At 33.5% G+C, this 22,859-nt stretch overlaps 1 protein-coding gene across 5 annotated transcripts in view; it reads right to left on the reverse strand.

The window, feature by feature from the left end:
* ATP11B (ATPase phospholipid transporting 11B (putative)) overlaps positions 1–22,859 on the reverse strand; it is a 117,489-nt gene that overhangs the window by 24,333 nt on the left and 70,297 nt on the right. For all 5 annotated transcript variants that reach the window (XM_079100866.1, XM_079100862.1, XM_079100863.1 and 2 more), the window contains 6 exons: positions 22,181–22,334; positions 20,220–20,322; positions 17,472–17,617; positions 16,237–16,296; positions 14,300–14,427; positions 12,852–12,990 (listed from right to left, as the gene is read on the reverse strand). In XM_079100866.1, the coding sequence (XP_078956992.1) occupies positions 12,852–12,990; positions 14,300–14,427; positions 16,237–16,296; positions 17,472–17,617; positions 20,220–20,322; positions 22,181–22,334 (730 nt within the window). The remainder of the gene's footprint in view (positions 1–12,851; positions 12,991–14,299; positions 14,428–16,236; positions 16,297–17,471; positions 17,618–20,219; positions 20,323–22,180; positions 22,335–22,859) is intronic.

Below are 22,859 nucleotides of genomic sequence, written 5' to 3' on the forward strand. Positions count from 1 at the left end.
GGAGCATTTGCCTGGGTATGGAGACATTTTTGGTTGTCATAACTAGAGGTGTATATATGTGTATGTGCTATAGTTGTCCAGTGAGCAGAAGCGAGGGATGCTGCTAAACATTCTTCAATTCACAAAATGAGCTCTCAAAACAAAAAGTTACCTAGCTCAAGAAGTCAACAGTATAGAGGGGAGAAACCCTGATTCTGAGGATGGAAAGAGAAGAATGAAAAAGAACAGTAAAAAGTACAAGGAAGCCAAAGTAAGTTACAGAAGTTGATGGAAGATAATGTGGCCATAAGGAAGGCTTCATAAATTGTGCCTGATGGTCAGTTTCATAAGGTCTCAGATATGCTCTTAGATTCAGGAATGTAGAAGCGGTGGTTGACCATAAAGGAAAGTTTTATTGGGAGTGCTGGGGTTCAAAGCATCTATGGAATACCTTCAGTGAAAAACAGGAGCCAGGAATAGAAACAGTGAGAAAAGATAACTTCTTCAATTTGCTCTAAATAGACAGAAAACTATAACTCAAGTAGGTTTTGAGCCAAACAGGTGTGTCTTTTATTACAAGATGGGAGGACTTTGAACATGTTTGTTTGGTGATGTGTTTGATCCAAGAGAGGATGAGAGGCTGATGGTCAAGAAAGAAGAGGGTAACTGCAAGAGGAAAACAGTGGTTTAAGCAAGAGCTGGTTTCACAAAAGATTAAAGCTTTATCAGGTTTAACTTAATTATACCTGTATCTATATAAGAATTACTTTTCCAGAGTTAATCAGTTGTTCAGCTCCTGTACAAACTACCTCTATTACACACCCATTATAACAAATGACAGATTGTTAGGTGATACCATGAGACAAAGTCTACTTTTCTGTTTTCCTCTAAGATGCAGCTATACCTAATTTCCTATTAAGTGCCTGAACTGCTTTAAGTATTTCTCATGAATAAATATGCATACCAGGAAATTCTATAATAAACTAGACTTCAAAAGTATTTTTACCATATAATCTTTTATTTAAGAATAAGAAGGCCACCTCAGAGGGGAAAAAAACAAAAAACAAAACTCTTTTTGGGCTGGGTTGTGGCTCAGTGGTGGAGCGCTTGCCTAGCGGGTGTAGGGCACTGGGTTCGATTCTCAGCACCATATAAAAAAATAAATAAAATGAAGATGGTGTGTCCATCTACAGTTAAAAATATCTTTAAAAAAAGAGTAAGTATTTACTTAACATAAGAATTAAATTGTGTTTTCTTGAAAGACCTGTAGTTAAATCATCTGAGTTGAAAATAAAGGATTTTGCATTTGCAGTGGGATACAGATGCCAGAGAGTGCATTTTTAGTCTTAACAGAGCTCTTACCATTTGATGGTTAGGTCTCAACAGCTGATGACATATATAGCATGTAAGATAAATTAAGGATAGGAAATAGGAAAAAATCATTAGAAATTAAAGGAAAATAGTAGTAAATACTGCAAAAGGTCTATTTTCCTCTTTCTCTTAAAATAACAACCTGAAATTTCATCTCCTCAATCTACCTTGTATTGCTCATTATTTACCTCCAACTAATTTGGCAAATGATCAGCACCTGCATGGCTTGATGAAAAGGTGAATTTAATCCTTTCTTAAATTTTAATGTGATGGAATAGTGAATGATATATTGTTTAGAAAGGTACGCAAGATCTGACAATTCCAAAATCTCTACTAGAGAAGTCTAACTGGAATTAGACCACTCTGATACTGTTTTGCTTCCCCCCCATCCTACATTTTTTGAATTTTAATTATTTTTGTTTTTATAAATTGGTTTACACTTAAAAGAAGGAAAAAATCATTTATGGTAAAAATTTTCTTTTGACTTTCTATATACTTTGGCAAAACACACAAAACAACTCCCTTATTTGGGGAGGACCTCATTTTAAAAAGTAGTTAGCTAGTTTATAATTTTCATGTCTGACCACCAAGAATGACTGGAGTAGATATCAGTGCTTTGAATTTGTCTTTATTTATTTATTTTTCTTCTGAAGCCTTTGGTTGAAACTCAGAGCAGCAGAATGTAATCAAGTATTGGGATGGGAACTCAGCTACTTTTGAGACCGTTCGGATACTTTCCTTCCTCCATCATCTTAGTTTTCAGCTCTCGCCACATACCAAATTCCTCTTTTCTGTTCTTTCACTGTACTGTCCCTACCCATCTCACACACTCTTATGGTAGTCACGAGGCCTTTTCACGGCATGCAGTCAAAGTAAGTTTTAATTGGAGAGGAATGCTCAATCTGGATTGTTTTTCTCACATTTTCTTGTTACTTTCTTTTCCTTATCTATAATTTTATAGTTTCTTCCTGGAAGAAGTTTCTAGTTAAGATCACAGAATGACTATATCAACTATTTTCAAAAATGTTGTGTACAACAGAACATTGTTAGAATAAGCATGTCCCAGATAACACATTCTGCATGGGTCAACAAAGGAGATCTTTTATAAAAAATTCAGTCATTAATTTTTGGTCACCTCATTTACTGCATACTTAGAATTTTTTTTTTTTTTTTAAACTGATTTCACAGTTAGTTAAACTCATAGAAACAGAAGACAGAATGGTGATTTTCAAAGACTGGGGGCAGGGCAGAAGAGAGAGGAAAGTGGGGAGTAGCTGCTTAATGGGTATGAAGTTTCAGCTCTAGACAGTCTGCTGTGAAATAATGTGAACAAACTGAACATTACTGAACTACACATTTAAAGGTAGGATGGTACAAAAGTACCAAATTATATATTTTAAATTATTTGTCAATTTGAGTTTTACTAAGGTATAAACAGTAAAGTTGTTTTTAAAAAAGACGTCACAGGAGTCTGTTTTTCTAGATGCTATTTAAAAATTTTTTAAATTATATAAAAACTCTTCCAAATAAGCTGGGTTTAGTGGCACGTACCTATAATCCCAGCTACTGGGGAGACTGAGGTCAGAGGACCACAAGTTTGAGGCCAGCCTCAGCAACTTGGTAAGAACTTTTCTCAAGATAAAATAAGAAGGGATGTTATTGATAGGGGAAATGGCTGAGGAAAGTTGCATTCCAAGCTGTGCCATGGTGTGGACCAAAGCAGTGAATGTATAGCTCCTCCATGAGGTAGGTGAAAGAGGGATTTTACTAAAATTTAATAATGGACACTTAACGTGGTTTAGGGACTCAGAAATTTGGGTACCATAAACAAAGAAGAATGAATACACTGGAGTCTATCTGGAGGCCCCACAGATGCTGCTGGTGTGGGTTCACCCCAGAAGGCTGGGGAACACAGTTTGGGTTCAAAAAAATCTGAGATCAAAAATGCTCCCTAATCTTAGCTGATTCAGATTGCATTGTGCACTGGTGCTTGAAAAGGATATTCTGAAACTCAACTGGACCATGGAGAGCTGAGGCAGAAGCCATCTTGGGGCAAACATGCCACCGTGGTGACTGTGGGATCCAGGACATCAGAAAAAAAAAATTCCCCCAAAACACAACCACAATATCCCAGCAGGTGCCTACGGAGGGACTTAGTCTGGGTCTGGTGGAATGTGAGTGAAACAGGTAGGAGTAGACTGGACGGGGGTGGGGGGGTGGATTTGAGTTGGAAGGGGAAGGAGAGCCTGACTTGTTTCTCTTTTGTGTCCAGTGGCTCATGTGATCAGCTGGAGTCTGAGTGGGTGGGGTTAATACGCTCAAGGACTGAGCCTGAGAAGGCTGTGCCCCTGGGCAGGAGTGAGTGAGGGATCAGACTTCTGCCCCATGACTGGAATACTTGGTAGGCGCCGGAGAAGCAGACCTGTATAAGAGATGGGCTAAAGTTTAGTCCTAGGGGGTGGGTCAATCTAGTCTCTCCAAAGAAGGCACAATCCAACAAAGCCCCTGAGGCTTGATTAGAGGCTACCCCACCTGTTAGAACTCCCCTCAAAGAACGCTGCAGAAGCTGTACCCTGGGAGTGCACTGAACCAGTCTGAATGGATAAAATGCCAACTGTCCTAACCCATCCCACCTCATACTGAGAAGGGAAGTGAATCTTATATCAAACGGCTTGATGCCACTACAACTGGCAGCTCGGAGTACAACACAAAAGCAGGAAGGAGTCAACAACCCCACCCCTTGCTCTATAGGTACGTAAATCAAGAATTGGAAAAAAGACTACTGGACATAAGACAGTGTCCACTCAATCTGGTCAACTATTTTGACCATCTCAGAGAAGATGGTTCCTTCATTCTTCAGTAAGAGTTTGTTTTTTTTTAAATTAATTTTTAAAATTTTTTCTGTGTGTTGCGTGTGTGTGTGTGTGTGTGAATTCTGGCTGTAATGATTGGTTCAGGGACATATATACATAGACATATTTGTTTCTTTTTTCTCTCAGTTTTAGAATTGTTTAAAATGAATTGTTTTTTGCTAGCATTGTCTTTTGAAGGTTCAGGTTTTTTTTGGATTATAAAGTTAGGTTTTATATTATTTTCATTAGTTTATTTCTCTAGTTTCTCTCTTGTCTTCTGCTAAGGGCCAAATTCTACTGTTCTCTCTCCCTCTCTCCCAATATGTTGTGTTTTTCATATTTTCTCCTTCTTCCATATAAACACAACTGCTACTTCTCCTCTGTATTCTCTGTTCATTTTTCAAAACTGTAAACTTTTTAAAGTTCCTAACACATTTCCCCCCTAATTAACTGTATTTTTACCATCTTTCAAAACTAATGGTTTATACAACTCCTGCCCCCACCATTAAGGCTAATCATTACTGCTATGGGTGATAGAGTTGACACCTGCTATTTGCTTTAAAGCTAGGTTCATGGTTATTGTTTTTACTGTTTACAACTGCTGAACCCACCATTCTTGTTTACTGGTTACCACCAATAAATTAATGTTGAACATGGAATAGTAAGAATTGGGTATTAACACGGTGTGTTGCTTGTAATGGTGTTACCATAGTTTCTTTTGCCTCATTCTGTGAGGTGCTGGGAACCTACAGGGACACTAAAAGTTCACAAGTTAGAGACTGCTGCTGAACTAAACATTCCCTGACACTACTCCAAATCAAAGAAGTGAGAAGACAAAAGTTCCAAACCAATAAGGGATCTAAGGAGGAACAATCAGAAAGGGAACTCAGGTCCTGCCCTCTGGCATCTACTCATACATAAAAAACAGAGAAAAGTCCCAGAACAAATAAGATAATTACACACAAAAGAGCAAAAAAAAAGAGGTAGGGAACTCTACCTCAGATGATGTATAAGTGCAACACCTCTAAAAATGTGAGAAAACAGGTAAATAAAATCTCCCCCCAAAAACCACAACTTCCCCAAAAATGATCCCACTGGTAGTGAGATAGATGAAAAACCCAGAGAAAGATTATAAAAAAACTAATTCAAAATGTTAAATGAATAGCCATACCACCAAAGTGCTATACAGATTCAATGCAATCTCCATAAAAATTCCAAGGAAGGCCTTCATAGAAATAGAAAAAGTAGTAATGAATTCATCTGGAAAAATAATAGGCCCAGAATAGCCAAAGCAATCCTTAGTGAGAAAAGTGAAGAAGGAGGCATCATAATACCAGACCTTAAATTACACTATAGAGCTATAATAACAAAAACAGCAAGGTTACTGACACTGAAAACAGGCATGAAGACCAATGGAATAGAATAGAAGACACAGGGACAAACCATATAAATACAGTTATTTTATACTAGAGAAAGGTGTGAAAAACATACAATGAAAGAAAAAATAGCTTCTTCAACAAATGGTGCTGGGAAAACTGAAAATCCATATGTAGTAGGAAGAAATTTAACCCCATCTTACCCTGTACAAAACTCAACTCAAAGTGGATCAAAGACCTAGAAATCAGATCAGAAGCCCTGCACATACTAGAAAATGTAGGCACAACATTCCAACATTTTGGCTCAGGAACTGACTTTCTCAACAAGACTCCTAAACGTGCAAGAAGTAAAATCAATGATCAATAAATGAGATAGCATCAAACTAAAAATCTTCACAGCAAAGGAAAAAACTGAGATGTGAAGAGGGGGCCGACAGAATGGGAGAAAATCTTTGCTACCTGCACCTCAGATAGAACATTAATTTCCAGGATATATAAAGAACTCAAAAAACTTAACATCAACAATAACAACAACAAAACCCCCAAATAACTCAATCAATAAATATGCAAAAGATCTGGACAGATACTTCTCAGAAGAAATATGAATGGTCAATAAACATGGAAAAAATGTTCAACGACTCTACTAATTAGGAAAATGCAAATTAAAGTTACACTGAGAATCCATCTCACTCTAGTCAGAATGGCAATTATCAAGAATACAAGTAACAGGGCTGGGGAGATAGCTCAGCTGGTAGAGTGCTTGCTTTGCAAGCACAAGGCCCTGAGTTCAATTCCCAGTACCGCAAAAAAAAAAAAAAAAAAAAAAAAAAAAAAAAAAAAAAAAAAAAAAGAATACAAGTAACAATAAATGTTGCTGAGGATGTGGGGGAAAAGGTACACTCATACGTTGCTGGTGGGAATGCAAATTGGTGCAACCATTATAGAAAGAAGTATGGAGATACCTTAGAAAAGTTGTAATGGAACCATGATTTGACCCTGCTATCCAACTCCTTGGTTTATACTCAAAGGACTTAAAATCAGCATAGTACAGTGACACAGCCATATCAATATTTATAGCAGTTCAATTCACAATAGTGAAGCTATGGAGACAACCTAGGTGCTCTTCAATAGATGAATGGATAAAGAAAATGTGGTATATGTACACAAGGAAGTATTACTCAGCCATAAAGAAGAAGGATTTTATGACATTTGCTGGTAAATGGATAGATCTGGAGAATATCATGATCAGTGAAATAAGCTAATCCCCAAAAGCAAAAGGTCAGTTTTTGCTGATAATTGGAAACTAAACCACAATTGGGGAGAAAGAAGAGAGATTCAGTAGTTTAGACAAAGGGGAATGAAGGGAAGGGAGAGGGGGATAGGAAAAGGAAAGACATTGGAATGAATCTGGCTTAATTTTCCTATATACATATAGGAGTACACCACAATGAATCCCACCATTGTGTACACCCACAAGAATGGAGTCCTAGTTAGAGTAAGATATGTTCCATCCTTCTATAATTACATCAAAATGAATTCTACTGTGATGTACATCACTAAAAAGAACCAATAAAAATAAAATAAAATGTAAAAAAATGTTCAATGAACTAGAAAGAAGATCAAAGGAAGGAATTAAGAGAACAATTACAGGAGATGAAAAGAACACTTTAATAAAGAAATAAAAATAGCAAAAAGAAACTAAGAAGAACTCCTAGATATGAAAGATATAATTAAATAAAAAACTCACTTGAAGGCATCACTAACAGATTAGATTGCATAGCAAATAGAACCTCAGCCCTTGAAGTGAGAACTTCAGGCCGTGAAGACAGGGTATATGATACAAATACAAATTTATTTATTTTTATTTGTAGGGTATATGATCTTGAGTACAAAGAATGCAATAAAGGGAAAAAAAATTACAGAACATGACCAGAGTATACAAGAACTATTGGACAATATTAAAAGACCAACCCTGAGAATCACTGGGACAGAAAAGAATATGGGACATACAAATTTAAGGCATAAAGAACATTTTCAATGAGATAGTTACAGAAAATTTTCTATATATCAGAAATGAAACAGACATCTACAAAGAGGAAGCTTACAGGACCTCAAATAGACCTACTCAAAAGAGAAGCTTACCAAGACATTATCATAATCAATATACCTAACATAGTACATAATGAAAGAATAATAAAAACTGCAAGAGAGAAACATCAGGTCACATTAAGAGGCAAACCAATAAGGGTTTCTTTGGATATCTTGACTCAGACCCTAAAATCAAGGAGGGCCTAGAATGAGATATTCTAAACCCTAGAAAAAAACAACTGCCAGTCAAGGTTACTATACCTAATAAAGCTGAATTTCAAATTTGAGGTGGAAATAAAAACTTTCCATGACAAGAATAAACTAAAAGAATTCATGCGCACTAAGTCAGCATTACAAAGAATACTCAAAGATAAACTGCACACAGAGGGACCAAAAATCAATTCCCAAAGCTCCCAAACACAGGAAGTTCAACAGAAGAATAATTCACTAAATGAGAATCCAGACCAGTCAAAATACAGCAAAAACCCCAAACAGCATGAAACCACAAACACATATCCATACTAATGCCAAATGTTAATGATCTTAACTTCCCAATTAAAAGACAAACATAGCCAGAATGAATCAAAAAACACAATCCAACTATATGTTATTTACAAAAGACTCATCTTAATAGGCAAAGACATCCAAAGCTGAAGGTAAAAGGATGACAAAAAATATTCCATGCATATAGTCCAAGAAAAAAGCAGGAGTAGCTACTGTCATATCTGACAAAGCATATTTCAAACAAAAATTAATCAGAAGAGACAAAGGCCACTACATCCAAGTAAAAGTAACAATCCAACAAGAAGGTATAATGATAGCCAACATTTATTCCCCAAATGCCAACACACCCAATTATATAGAGCATATACTCCATGACATTAAATCCCACATAGACCCTAACACAATAATACTGAGTGACTTCAATACACCCTATCACCAATAGATAGGCCATCAGAATATAAAATCAATAATGAAATCTCCAACCAAAACAACACTATATATCAAATGGACCTAACTGACATCTATAGAATATTCCACACTACAACAGCATAATTTACCTTCTTCTTAGCCGTGCTTGGAACTTTTTCTAAAATAGATCATATTCTAGGCCACGAAGCAAATCTTTGCAAATACAAAACAAACTAACAAATCTATATAATCTATGTATCTTATCAGATCATAATGGAATGAAGCAAAAAATCAACAGCAAGAAAAATAATAGAAATCACATAAACACATAGAGATTGAGTAATACTCTCTAAACAAACAATGGATGTAAGAAGAAATGAGAAAAGAAATTAAGAAATTCTTAGAAATGAATGAGAACAGAGATACCACATATCAGAATCTCTGGGACAGTATGAAAGCAGTTCTAAGAAAAAAATTTATAGCACTGAGTGCCTACATTAAAAAATTAGAGAGATCTCAAATAAATAAGCTTTTTGCTCCACCTCAAGGCCTTACAAAAAGAACTAAGCCTCAAACCAGTACAAGACAAGAAATAATTAAAATCAGAGCTGAAATCAATGAAATTGATAATAAGAAAGCAATGCACAGGATCAAAGCGATGAAGAGTTGGTACTTTGAAAAGATAAATAAGATTGACAAACCCTTAGCCAAACAAAAAGAAAGAGTGCAAAGATGCAAAATAACAAGATCAGAGATGTTTATAGATTTCCTGGGCATACAAAAACACCACATGGAAAACAGGAAGCATCAACATATGAACACTGAACAATGAGACTTGGACCAGACAGAAGTCTCAAAAGATTTTTAGTACAGATATGAAAGAGGGAGCTGGAGCTAAAGGACAGGGGACTCTGGATTCAAACAACAACTGATGATGGTAAGAGGAACTGAGGCAGAGAGGCAAGAGCACCCTAGAGAAGAAATATTAGCAATAATTTAGAACTAGAAAAGATAGCAAGGGGACTTCCACAGTTAAAGAGAGAATTTCTGGGAGAAACAGATCAGGACAGGCCTTCTCCAGTGTAATGATTTGATAATAAAAAGAGCAATTATTACTGCTAAGACTTACCAAGTACTTCTATTTACTGCTATTGTGATTAATGTTTTACATGTCACTTAATTCTCACAGAAAACCTGTAAGGTAAGGGACACACCCATTTTACAGGTGAGGAAACTAAGTTTTAGAGAGGTTAACTATCTCATTCTTTGTCACTTGAATGGTAACTACAGAATCCTATTCTGAATGGTTCCAATGTGTATTTCTTTTCCACTATTTCTAGAAGAGGCAGCAGTGAGTGGCAGATTAATTTTTAGTGCTATATAACTAAGTGGTGTAACTGGTAAGGTGAAGGGGGCATTAGGTTAATGATCGAAGATTAATGATTTATAATTTGAGCTAAAAAAGAACAACTAAAAAAAAAAAAAAAAACAAAAAACCAAAAATTAAGCAGGTGGTAACGAGAAAAAAAACTTTTATACTAAAGGTCAACAATTTATCCTTAAGGTTTTATCTTTTGTATAAAGACTGCTAAAGATTTAATTTTAAAAAGTCACGAAAAGATAGACATGATGGTGTGTACCTGTAGTTCCACCTACTCAGGAGACTGAGGCAGGAGGATCACTTACTTGGGCCTGGGAGTCTGAGGTCAGCCTGGGCAACATATAGTGGGACATTGTCCCTTAAAAACAAACAAAAAAAAGGCACTAAAAAGTAGAAACAAACTTAAATTCCCAAAGTAAGAGAATACATAAAAACATAACAGAGTATTATGTTGCCATCATGTTAATAATATGAAAAATCACAGGTTAGAATGTTAAATAAGGAGAAGCAAATTATGATGATAATGAAAACTGCAAAAATTATAAAAGAATGAAAGGAAATTTGTTAAAACAGGAAGAAATCTGTTTAAAAACAGAAGCAATTATATGTGGATAGAGTTACAACAGGCAATTTGGTTTCTTCTTGTTCTCCCCCTTTTTTTGCTGGTGGTGCTGAAAATTGAACCCAGGGCCTTACACACTCTAGGTAAGTGCTCTACCACTATGCTCCATCCCCATCCCATATTTACCTTCTTTATATTTTTTCCTATATTTCTCAAACTTACCACAATGTATACATATTACTTTAAAACCAGGAAAAACATAGTAATCAGCAAAAAAGATCTCTCTAATTTTCTTTTCATTCAATGACTTCTGCCCCCTGCCCCTTCATCTGTTCAGTTCTACCTTACTACTTAAGGGGAAGTGGGCACTCTCATATATCTTTGGTCTATGGTCCTTGCATAGGTGGTAAGGCTGAGCAGAGGGCACCCAGGCTAACTGCTTTTCCAAAGGTATTAAAGATCATAACGAAGCACACAGGTTCTTAAGTCACAGACTGAGTTGGAATTTTACTCTTGTAATTTGCAAACTCTCTGAGGTTATTAATTTTCTAATATGCAATAAAGTAAAAAATGATTTTTACTCACACAGATCGATTACAATTTAATAAACAAAAGTATGTAATACAATTGGCACAGAGAAAAAATGCAATAGAAGGTAATTATTACTTGGAAAGCGATGCCCTTGCGTTATACAACACGAACTAGACTCATATTTTTATCCAAATCAGGCTAAATATGTCCTCAAAATGAAATGACAAAATATTTATGTTCCTACCCTATAACCTAAAGAGATGTACATAGCAAAGGCCTCTATATTTGAAAGCTACTTTTTTAAAATTTTACTAGCCTATTTTGTTACCTGATCCTTGTCTGTGGTTGGCAAGACTCTAAACTCCATAATTAAGTATGTAAATTACTCTTAAATATTCAGAGCCTAATATAGTAGCACTTGGGAATGTTTTGTCCTCAATAAATATTTGGTAAACAGATAAAATCTTATATTCTTTCAGTTGCAAAGCTTGTTTCTCTGTGTCTCCAAATGTATCTTGTAAGATTCAAGTGTTGTCAATTAAAAAGAGAAAAGAAATGTTATAGATTAGATCTGGAATGTCCCCCACAAAGCTCATGTGTTGAAGTATGATCCCCAATGTTGCAAGGGTTCAGAGGTGGGGTTTTTAGGCAAAGATTGGATCATGAGGGCTCTGAGAGCTGAATGGACTCCTGGGAGGTGGGAAGGAAATAGGATACTGGGAAGGTTTATCTTCCTCTTTCTCTGTTTCTCGGCTGTCATATGCTAGGTAGCTTTCCTTTATCATGTTCCGTTTTTCTGACTAGGAGCCAGTTGACTATGGACTGAATCCTCTGAAACAGTGAGCACAATAAATCTTTCTGTCTCTAAATTGTTCTTGTCAGGTATTTTGGTCACAGAGAGACACAAAACTGACAAACACACCAAAGGAATCCAGTCTACCATAGTACCAACTGTTGTCATTTCCATTCTTCTAACCCATCTAGCTAAGGCAGAAAGAAGGGCCTGGTTCTGCCACAAGCCTCTCAACATAAGCACTCCAATCAGGGCATAGTGGAACAGTACATTGTTTAGTACTCTTTCCTTACTTCACATTTCAGAAAAATGGTCATATTAAATAGTAACTTAATGATATCCTTAGACCTGCCAGTGTGCACTGAAGAGTATGGAGGCACTCTATAAGTAAACAAAGAATTCAAGCAATTAAAATCAAACAACCACTATTTCTCATCTAAAAAACAGGAGCAATCCCTTCTAACAGGATTATTGTAGGGATTAATAGGCATAGGACATATACAGCACTTAGCACAAAAGTAAGGACCAAATAAACGGTACCTGTTATTAGAACACAGTACTGAGGTAAACAGCATGTAGGCGTGTTAACATATATCTTTGTATAAACTAATTTTTGAATAGCAAAACTGTCTAGTAACTTGAGTCTCATTTTACAATTATACTGTATTACTTTTTTAAAATATTGTTTAGTTGTCAATGGACCTTTGTTTTATTTATTTATAGGTGGTGCTGAGAATCAAACCCAGTGTCTCACACATGCTAGGCAAGTGCTTTGCCACTGAGCTACAACCCCAGCTCTATAATGTACTACTTTTATGTTTTAATTTTCATTTGTATGAAATATAAGTGAAAAAGTTAAAATCTTTTATTTTTGTACTTGAATTTAGTATCTGAAATTTTATAATTTAAGTTTAATTTTACCTTTATTTTTCATGACAGAAAATTATTTAAAACTAAACCAAATGAAAATATTGATAAGCATTCTTTAAGACATTATATATTTTACCTGGCCATTTCCAAGCAGAGATATATCTTTCCCCATTAGAAAATAGGATCCAAAAAAGAAAATAAAGGCATGAGTGAAACCCAGGATGGTCCAATAAAGAAATGTTTTAATGCTTAAGAGACGGTTTTTACTAATATCCCTGTAAATTAAAAAAAGGAATATGTTAGGATTCATTTTTTTTTTACCTACTAAACAATTATTACAATTTAATAATTAAAAAAACAAAATGGAGCTTTAATTTAAAATTGTTTGAAAATATTAGCAAAAAAAATAAATATGCTTAAATCTACAAACCACCAGTTCTAGTAACAGCAGACACAGGGGTAATAGCTTAATAGTTCACATAATAAAATTCAATACATTTTCTCAATTGATAAAGAAACATAGAGACATTATACTTCAGTTTAGCTGTGAAAAGCTGATTTATCTGTATTGTATTCTGTTAACACTCAGCCAGCCTGACATTACAGTTTCCTTCAAGTGTGGTCATCTGAGTTGGTTTCTACATTGAAGGTCTTAATTAATAGCATTTTCAGTAACAGTTATTATGAGAAGAACCACCTGTGCTAATCTTGGGTTAAGTGTTAGATAAACTGGGAAATCAAAGTAAGTTATTTCATATTTGGACAACTGGATACTTCTGTAGGTGGTACCTCTGTAGCCTCTCTATAAGAGTTTATGATGGGAACAATCAGCTATCCCTGCCTGGTTCCACAGTTCTTGTAATAACTTGGTTCTGGAAAGCAGGAATAAAGCAGAGAATTGGGATCAATATCCTTTATTTGCATTTTGCATGGATTATCATTCATAAATTTGGCAAGAGTAGGACATAAACTAATTTTTAAGGAATTCTAGAGACTACCGATTACTGAATAACTTCTTTTGTCACAACAAATAGGATATTACTGGTTTGTAACAGTAAGTACAAATTACACAATCACTCAGTGCATTCACGGGATGAAATCACTCATTCTTAAAAACATAGCAAAAATTCAAAATTTCTCTTTGGTATTCAGCAACTGTAAACCATACAATAATTATACTTTCAATACTAAAATATTTTTATTTATTTATTTTTGTGGTGCTGGGGACTGAAGCCAGGGCCTCACATAGCTAAGCAAGTGCTCTACCACTCCCAAGTCCCTTAGTGTATCAATCACCCAGACACTACCTATATATTTGCTTATTTTTAGGTACTTGTTAAGATTACTAAGCATTAAATACAATACTTGTAATCGAAAATGTACGGACATTTAGGGGCTGGGGCTGTAGCTCAGTGGCAGAGCACTTGCCTATCATGTGTGAGGCACTGGGCTTGATCCTCAGCACCACATAAAACTAAACAAATAAAGGCATTCTTTCCATCGACAACTAAAAAAAAAAAAAAAAAAAAAAAAAAAAGAAAAGAAAAGAAATGTATGGACATTTAAATGCTGGAAAATACTTACCGATAGAGGGTGGGCTTGTTCTGTAATACATGAGGGTCTATATGCTGTTCCAAAAGACTATATATCAGAATAGGTAGGGAAGTAAAACAAATATTGTATAAAGTCAGGTACACGCTGTCATACAGTGTCTAGAAAGAAAAAGGTAGAAATTTTGAGATTCTAAATTATGTATTTCTATTATATTTTTGCATAACAAAGAGAATAAGCATAAAACTACAGTTTTTCAATTTACAACAAAACCTACTTTAATAATTCCAATTTGTTTTTTATATGGACATTAACATAGTATTCCTAGATTTAAATTCTGTGTGGGAACTGGAATATTTTGCTGTGTCAGTTATTTCTGGAATTATAGTGGACTGAATCTATATTTCAAGATTCTCTACAACTTGGTCACTGTGATATAGTTTTAAAACAATTCTATATGCATCCTAGGCTTCTTACTGTCTCTTTGGTATGCCAATATACAGTTTTGTTTTCATGGCTTGCTCTCCCCATCTATATCCTATGCTCTCTTTAGGACACTGAATAAGACTCAGTTTCTTCCATGAAACTTTTCAGTGACCCAAGTCCTTGGTGACAGTGTTTTCTAAAGAGTCACAGGTGCCACTGTTGGTTCTAACAGCTTAGCACTGTGCCTATGCTTTTTACATTGTTTTATTGCTATTAATCTGTCTCCCATATTATACCATAAACTCCCTGAACATGTAATCAAAAAAGGTCAGGTCCCCTTACCATATGGTTTTATAGCAGTCTTTATTTCATTCAGGTAAACTGTTATTGATAGCCTACCTGAGTAGATATTTGGAATTTAGAGTTCAGGTTCTTTACAGAGTTGAACATAGCAATTAAGGAAGAACAACCCATGAAAAGAAAAACTAATGACTTAAGATAATTAAGCTCTTATGTTTTTCAATAATTTAGGATCAATGTCTTGCTCAATTTGATAAAGTATGGTATATGAAAAGGGTGCTCAATTAGTCAGAAGCAGTAGGTCTAAGTCACAGTTTAGTCACGAACCTAGCTATGCAATTTTGGGCCAACAAGTTAATCTTCCTTTTCTGTAAAATAATATAGTAAATCAGGAATGGTAAATATGTGACATGTGGACAACCAAAGACCCACCCTGTGCCCATTACAGTCATACTAAAAAAATTACAGCATTTTTCCCTTTAAATCTTAAGCTTCAGAAACCCCCTTAACATAGCATTCCAGGTGCTTCTATCAATTATTTAGTTAGCTTCTGTGGTGAAACCTGTATGTCATCCCTGGACTAAACGCTAAAGTTCATAAAAAAATTGTGAGTCAAGGGCTGCGGCTATAGCTCAGTGGCAGAGTGGTTGCCTAGCACGTGTGAGGCACTGGGTTTGATCCTTAGTACCACATAAAAATGAAACGAATAAAATAAAGGCATGCTGTCCATTTACAACTATAAAAACAATTAAAAGAATTGTGAGTCAAAAATTAAGACAAAGTCAACCTCTAATAGTTATTTGGTCTGGCTTCATATGGCTCCTATAGAAATATCACAAAATAACTGAAACAAATTATCAAAATTCTCCCATAAGCTGTTTAGAGTTAATATCAATAAGCATCTAGAATTATAATACATTTTGGTATCAACGTTCACCTAAATGTTATGAGTTATGTGCTAATTGCTAATCAGAAAAGTTTTGTCTAGTTACTTGCAGGACAAGAAAAATGAAAGAAAACCATCCATAATTAAAATAAAATTTGGTAACAACATTACTTTTGAACTAAAAAGCAGAATAAATATTATGAATGTTATGCTGACTAAGCATACTACTCAGAGAAGCACTTTGTATAGTTACCTGCAAGACTTAGAAAAATGAAAAAGTCTTTCTAAATGTCTATCAAAATTTAAACACCTATATTCTTATTATAAAAGGACAAAATACAAGCTTCTATTTACTTACTTGTTGAGAAAATAAACAGTAGAACTGATATAAAAACTGGGGTGTGATAAAGCACACATTCTGAAAAAAAAAAGATTAAATAGAAAGCAATTAAAATACTTTGGACTTTCTAAATATGTTAAAGGGTCCAGAAACACAATCTCAGTTAATATGGTAACCTGAGGATTTTTTTCATAAGGACGTGTTCATATAAAATGGGAAAGTAGGATTCTCATCTATTAAACAATGTCTAAAAGCATTTGAAGGAGCAGTGCAGATAGGAGAATGAAAATATCTCCTGTCACTGCCAAGTAATACCATTATTTTGAATTTACAATCTTCCAACTCTCATTTAATACATTTCATATACAGTACAATAGCAAGATTTATTTAAAATTTCAGGCCATGATAGCTTTACAATGCAAAAATATTGAAAGCGCACAATAAACAGAACTATGGAAACATCTATCTCAATCTATTCTCATATTATAAATAAAAGCAAGAATAATAAGTTAGAATAAAATTGCCACATAATCTTATAGTAATATATATAATCTATTTATGTTCTTTCCCTGGCTTGTAGCTATTATTATAGGAAAATCTGCAATACAGGACACTCTGGCATATTAAATGTTTTAGTAGCAGATTCATTTAACATGATCTCTACTGATTCCCACCTTTCCCAAAAGTGTCTAGAGACAGAACAGTATTTCAACATTTTTATTTGTAATCCTAAGTCTTTCATTTTATGCATAAAAAAACCCTGTACTGAGAAGCTTACCACCTCACTAGTCTACTAACAGGTCATCGATGGCAACAAAACAAAACAAACTTAACCTTTGTTTGAAATCATTATGTTGGAGTTAAATTAAAACTTATGGACTCAAGATGAAATAACCTTAAATATATCAAATTTATTGTAGCCTAATTTGCACAGAATAAAACATCAATTTAAGTGCAAGTTTTGATGTATTTTGACAAATTTATACACCACCAACATCACCATAAAATTAGAGAACTCTTCCATCAATCCCAAAAGTTCTCTTACATTCTTTTCCAGTCAATTCTAACACCTGTACTCTTGTTCCCAGGCAACCGCTAATTTGTATTCTCTCAGTACAGATTAATTACAAAAGTATTGTTTTTATTTACAGATACTATTTTTAAGAATAATTTGTATGGTTATAACATTCCTTAAGTTGAAATTTCAAATTACTGTATCAATAATTGATTCTAAAAATCCACATGAAACTCACCTTATAAAAAAAATACTGTACAAGGGTAGCTATTCTAATATAATAAAAATGACCATGAACAAAAAGTAATTTGGAGAGGAATTTAAATCTAGCTATTGCATAGTCACTGTTTCTTGCAGCCTGTCTTCCTTCTTTACCCATGATTCCTGTAATAAAAAAGACAAAAAGGAATGTCCACTGATAACCCATAAATGTAATTTTCATGAAATATCTATAAATATCGTAAATATTTATAGTAGTCAAACCTGCACTTAGAAAACACTAAATCCTAATATACAGCAATTGACAGTAGTCCAAAAGGTGGTTCTACTTAAATATGTCATTTAATATAAAGCTATAATATATACGAGCCAGCCATGCAACACCAATATTCAAAGAATTACAATATAATAAAAAAAAGACAATTAATATAAAAATAATATTGACAGTTCAGGATCTAGCAGGAGCATTCATTATTACACTGATAAGCACAAAGTACTAGGTAATAAACATTTAGTAGACAACTTGTCTTTATTAGTTCCAGTGAATACAAAAAAGTTAAAATTGAATAACTTGAACCTAGTAAAAAATAAGCATATTTAAGTACTTCAAAACTGTCATGCATAAGTTAAAATGTGTTTTTTAAAAGAAAAAAGTACTGTAAAATAAATAAATTGAAAAAAAAAAAGTATGATCCAAAATCAGTGCATCATTTTATCTGGAAAATGAGTACTTTTTTAGGTGACAATAATCCTTTAGGTTTCAAAAGAACAAACATTGCCATGTTTGTGTTTTTCCACCAAAAGCAACTTTTAAAAGTAATTTTTCAAAATTAAACTTTAAATTTTTGTCATGAAAGAATCAAAATGTATAGGCAGAGAAAAAAATCTATATTCACAACATCTAGGAAAAAACCCAGATTTCAGTTTACATCCTCTTGGAATTTTTCTTTCTGTATTTTGCATGTATGTGTAGGTGCCATTTAGTATATATAAAAATGTGTACAAAAATTAGAGTATTTGTTTTGTAACCTGCTTTTGTTACTTAATAGGTATGAATATTATTGATAATATATTTATCATTACAACATGTTCAATTATTTTCTTAGAAGAAATTCCTGGGTGCATCATTGATCAAGAGGCATAGAATTAAACTTCTGTCACACATAATAATGCAGGGTATACCGATTTACACTCTCACTAAAGTTGTAAAAAATCATTTGTTAATCTGTATCTTTGTCAACTTCAGATATATCAATCTTTGTAATTGTTGTCAATCTGACAGGCAATTTTAACTTATGTTACATTGATTGTTATAGAACCAGAATACTTTTTTCATACATTTTGTATTCATCTTAGATTTCTTATTTGGAACTCATATCCTTCCACACATATCTACTATAGTGTATTTCTTATTCTTGTTAATCTGTTAAGACTTCACATATTTAGAAGTATTAAGACTTGGTCATCTATTTTACAAGCATTCCTTACTAGTTTGTTACTGAAATTTGTTTTGGGGGAGTTTTTACCCTTGCTACACATAAATCTCTCTATAACAAGGAACTTCTCTCAAGTTCCTTGCTTTGGTGTTGTACTTAACAGAACTTTCCACACCTCAAATAATAGGACCATCATTACATTTTCAATTACTTTTTATGATGATGAAAAATTATTTAAATCCTTACTTCATATGGAATTTCTTTTTTTCTTCTTTCCTAAATAATTAACCAGTTTAATCAACACTTTTTATTGAATAATGTTTTCTTACTTATTTGAAACATCTCCTTTGTCATATATTAAGCAAAATTTTTATGCTTTAATGTATGATATATGAAATTATCAAATTAATACAGAGATTTATGGGGAAAAACAATGTACAAACTAGAAAGAAAATTAAAATTTCAAAACGAACAGTTAATTATCCCAAAGAGTAAGGAGTTGATTTGAGGAATAAATTGGAAATAACAGACTTGATAGCTAACTGTCATAGGCCATAATGAAGACTATTACAGAATGAGGGTTAGCCTAACTCTCAAATTTTATCCTTTGACAACAACAAAAAAATCCATGACCATACTTTTATCTTTGACTCTGTATTTATAAAATAAAATGACAGAGGAAGACAGGATATGTTAAAAAAGAAAATAATTAATAAATTATTACTAATACTATGGTATTAATATTGTAAACTCAAAGTCTGGCAAGAGCAGATATTAGAATAAAGGTATTAAAATCACACAATTGTTTGAGATTTTATTCTTTTACTATTGTTTAGTATTATTTCTCATCTTTAAAATTGTCTTTGTATGTGTTGCAGAATCTTTAGTTTCACCAAAAATCACAGTAATTCTAAAATAAGAATTTTAAACCATAAGGACAACTATAAATTTATGATTATAAATTTATAAATCATAAATTTATAAATCATAAATTTATGGATCAAATAATTAAAAAGTATTTTACAAAGTGTGAGATGGCATGAAAAAATATATTTTTACTGTGAAGGAAAATTGGCAAAGATACAATTCACTAATGTAGTATTTATTTCCTTTAAAATTTAGAACTAAAATATCCTAAATATTTTAAAATATCCTAAACTAAATAGTGTGCCTAATTATAATCATTTCTGATCGGGATACACTGGATATACTACAATGTTGCACTTAGTTTTCATTTACATATTTGATATTGTACTTTAATTTACAAAAGGAAAATCTGAAACCACCAAATAATTACAGCAACTTTGAAATTCAGGAAAAAAGTCAATCACCTATGCCAACATGTGCTTCTTGTATCATGCTTACATCATTAGCACCATCACCAACAGCCAATGTTATAGGTTTCTCAGGTGAGATTTTTATTAGTCTTATTACCTGGAAGACATACAATGAATTAGTTCTTTATGATAAAATTTTTTATTTTCTTGCATGTGTGAATGTCATTTATCTGAAATGACTGTAATAAGGACACTATTGAAAAAATATTTAATTTTATATTAGATAATATTATGCACTGGGGTTCATTTTTTTGAGGAATGCCTCCATTAAGGTTTCAGGAATGTCTTTCAGAAATGTCATGACAAAACAGGGTATTATATTTGAATTTTATGATAATGAGAAAGAATTTTAAAAATATATCTTAAATTTTCAAAAAGTAAGAACTATTATGTAAAAAATAAAATTATCAAAATATAACTTCACTTAACTGATTTGTCAGACAAAATTTTTTTCTCATTCTTTTATTTGCTATAGAGGAACAATTGTTTTCTTTTTTAATAAGCAAAATATGAAATTTGCAAAAAGCAATTAATATTAAATTCAGATTTCTCTGAACCTAGGCAAGCTAAGCATGGTGGGGCACACCTGTAATCTCAGCAACTCAGGCAGCTGAGGTTGGAGGATCACAAGTTCAAGACCAGTCTCATCAACTTAGTAAGGCCCTAAGCAACTTAGTGAGACCACTTTGCATGCACAAGGCCCTGGGTTCAATACCCAGTACTACCAAAAAAAAAAAAAAAAAAAAAGAATAAATAAGACCCAAGAACCTAGGCATTAGTCTGTTTGGTCTCCAGTTTCAGTATCCACACATGGGTTGTGTTGTTTTGATCTGAAATGTCCACCAAAGTCTCATGTGTTGAAGGTTTGGTTCCTAATGAACCAATGTTCAGAGGTGTTTTTTAGAAAATGATTGCATCATGAAGACTCTAATCTCATCAGTGGATTAATCTATTATGGGACTCATAATTCAAATGGACTGCTGGGAAGTGGTGGAAATGGGTGGAGGTGGGACCTAGTTGATGGGGAGGGGTGTCTTTCAGTATATGCTCTTGGGGGACTATATCTTGTCCCCAGCCTTTCCATCTCCCGCTTCCTGTCATAAGCTGAGCAGCTTTCATATGCCACGTCCTTTAACTATGGAAGTTCTGCCTTGCCTCATGCCCAAAGCAATAATCACAGACTGAAGTTTTTAAACAGCCAAAATAAACCCTGCTTCAAGGTGATTTTCTCAGGTGTTCTGTCATAGTAACAAAAAACTGACTAACACACTAGGAAATATGAAATGGGCACTATAACAAAATTCCTTGAAGCCAAAAAATTGAATTATCTAATTTATTAAGATTTATATGTGAAGCAATTGGTATTTAAATGTGTACTACAAGAGACATTTGTGAAAAATACAGCTTAACACCTCAAATTCCCAATATGGAATTACAAAAAATATTTGCATAGGCTTTCACTTGAATCACAGGTAGCTAAAAAATAAATATTTCTTATATATAATAGCTATGTATTACAAGTTAATTGGCTTTTAAAATTTTTACTAAAGTCCTATTTATCACTTGATAGTCACTTTTAACAAAGAATTATCCTTCAGGAGAACACAAAAATAAGCAGAGATCAACAGAACCATCTGAAAGTGCAGATGACTTCAAGACTCCCAGGCTCTTTAAGTATTTGTTCAATGTTAATTATCACAGTTCAAATTTATGTTTGGCAAGATCACAAACTGCCATCTAGTACAGATTTTCTGGGTCACTATGAATACTTAAAACTTCAATATTTACTCTGAGAATCCTAAAAGTTTAAGTAAATGATTAAAATTTATAATATGGGAAGAGACTGACTCTTAGAAAGATTCATATACTACAAACCACCGGATGGAAAATATTTAGGCATTAACCTTAATATTTTTAGATCTAATATCTTTATGGAACTTGTAAAATATACATACTTTTGCTTTCTGCAGTGGTGCCATACGACAGCATAATACAGCTGAACAATTTCTGCAAACTTCCATAAATAGTTTTTCATGTTCCCTGAGTGCAAGAGATAGGCTGGTCCCATCTACTACAAGCCCATGCTGAATCACATGATCCTCTGTAATTCTGAAAGAGAGAATAATTATATCCTCTTTAAAACACGCATAGAACAAAAATTCTTACTTTAAATTGGAGAGTTCAACCACAGACTTAACTGATATAAGACTGATAAGCCAGGCAACAAACTCAGTTGTATTATCTGAATATTAAAAATTAAGTAGAACTGAAAGCCAACAACATGATGAATAAAATAAATGATATTCAATTTTACAAAGAACTGATACATAAATATGGTATCAATAATAAAATGTGAACTGTAACATAATCTGAGGATATTTTTTGAAACTTAAGAAAATTCTTACAAAAACAGAAGCATTGTTACATAAATTAAGTAAATCCTAATTTAAAAAGGTTAAATAAAATCAAGACTACCTAGGAAAACCCATGTACTATAGTCAATATGTGTAAGCAGGAAAGAAAGAAATGAAGCAATTAGAAATGTCTTCTGATACTAATTCCTATAACTGGATTGTAATGCCAGATATTACTATGGTGGAATAAGAATAACAACCTACTTGTGGGGCTACACTA

The sequence above is a fragment of the Sciurus vulgaris genome, assembly GCF_902686455.1.
Source record: "Sciurus vulgaris genome assembly, chromosome: 10".
In the NCBI taxonomy this organism is placed as follows: domain Eukaryota; kingdom Metazoa; phylum Chordata; class Mammalia; order Rodentia; family Sciuridae; genus Sciurus; species Sciurus vulgaris.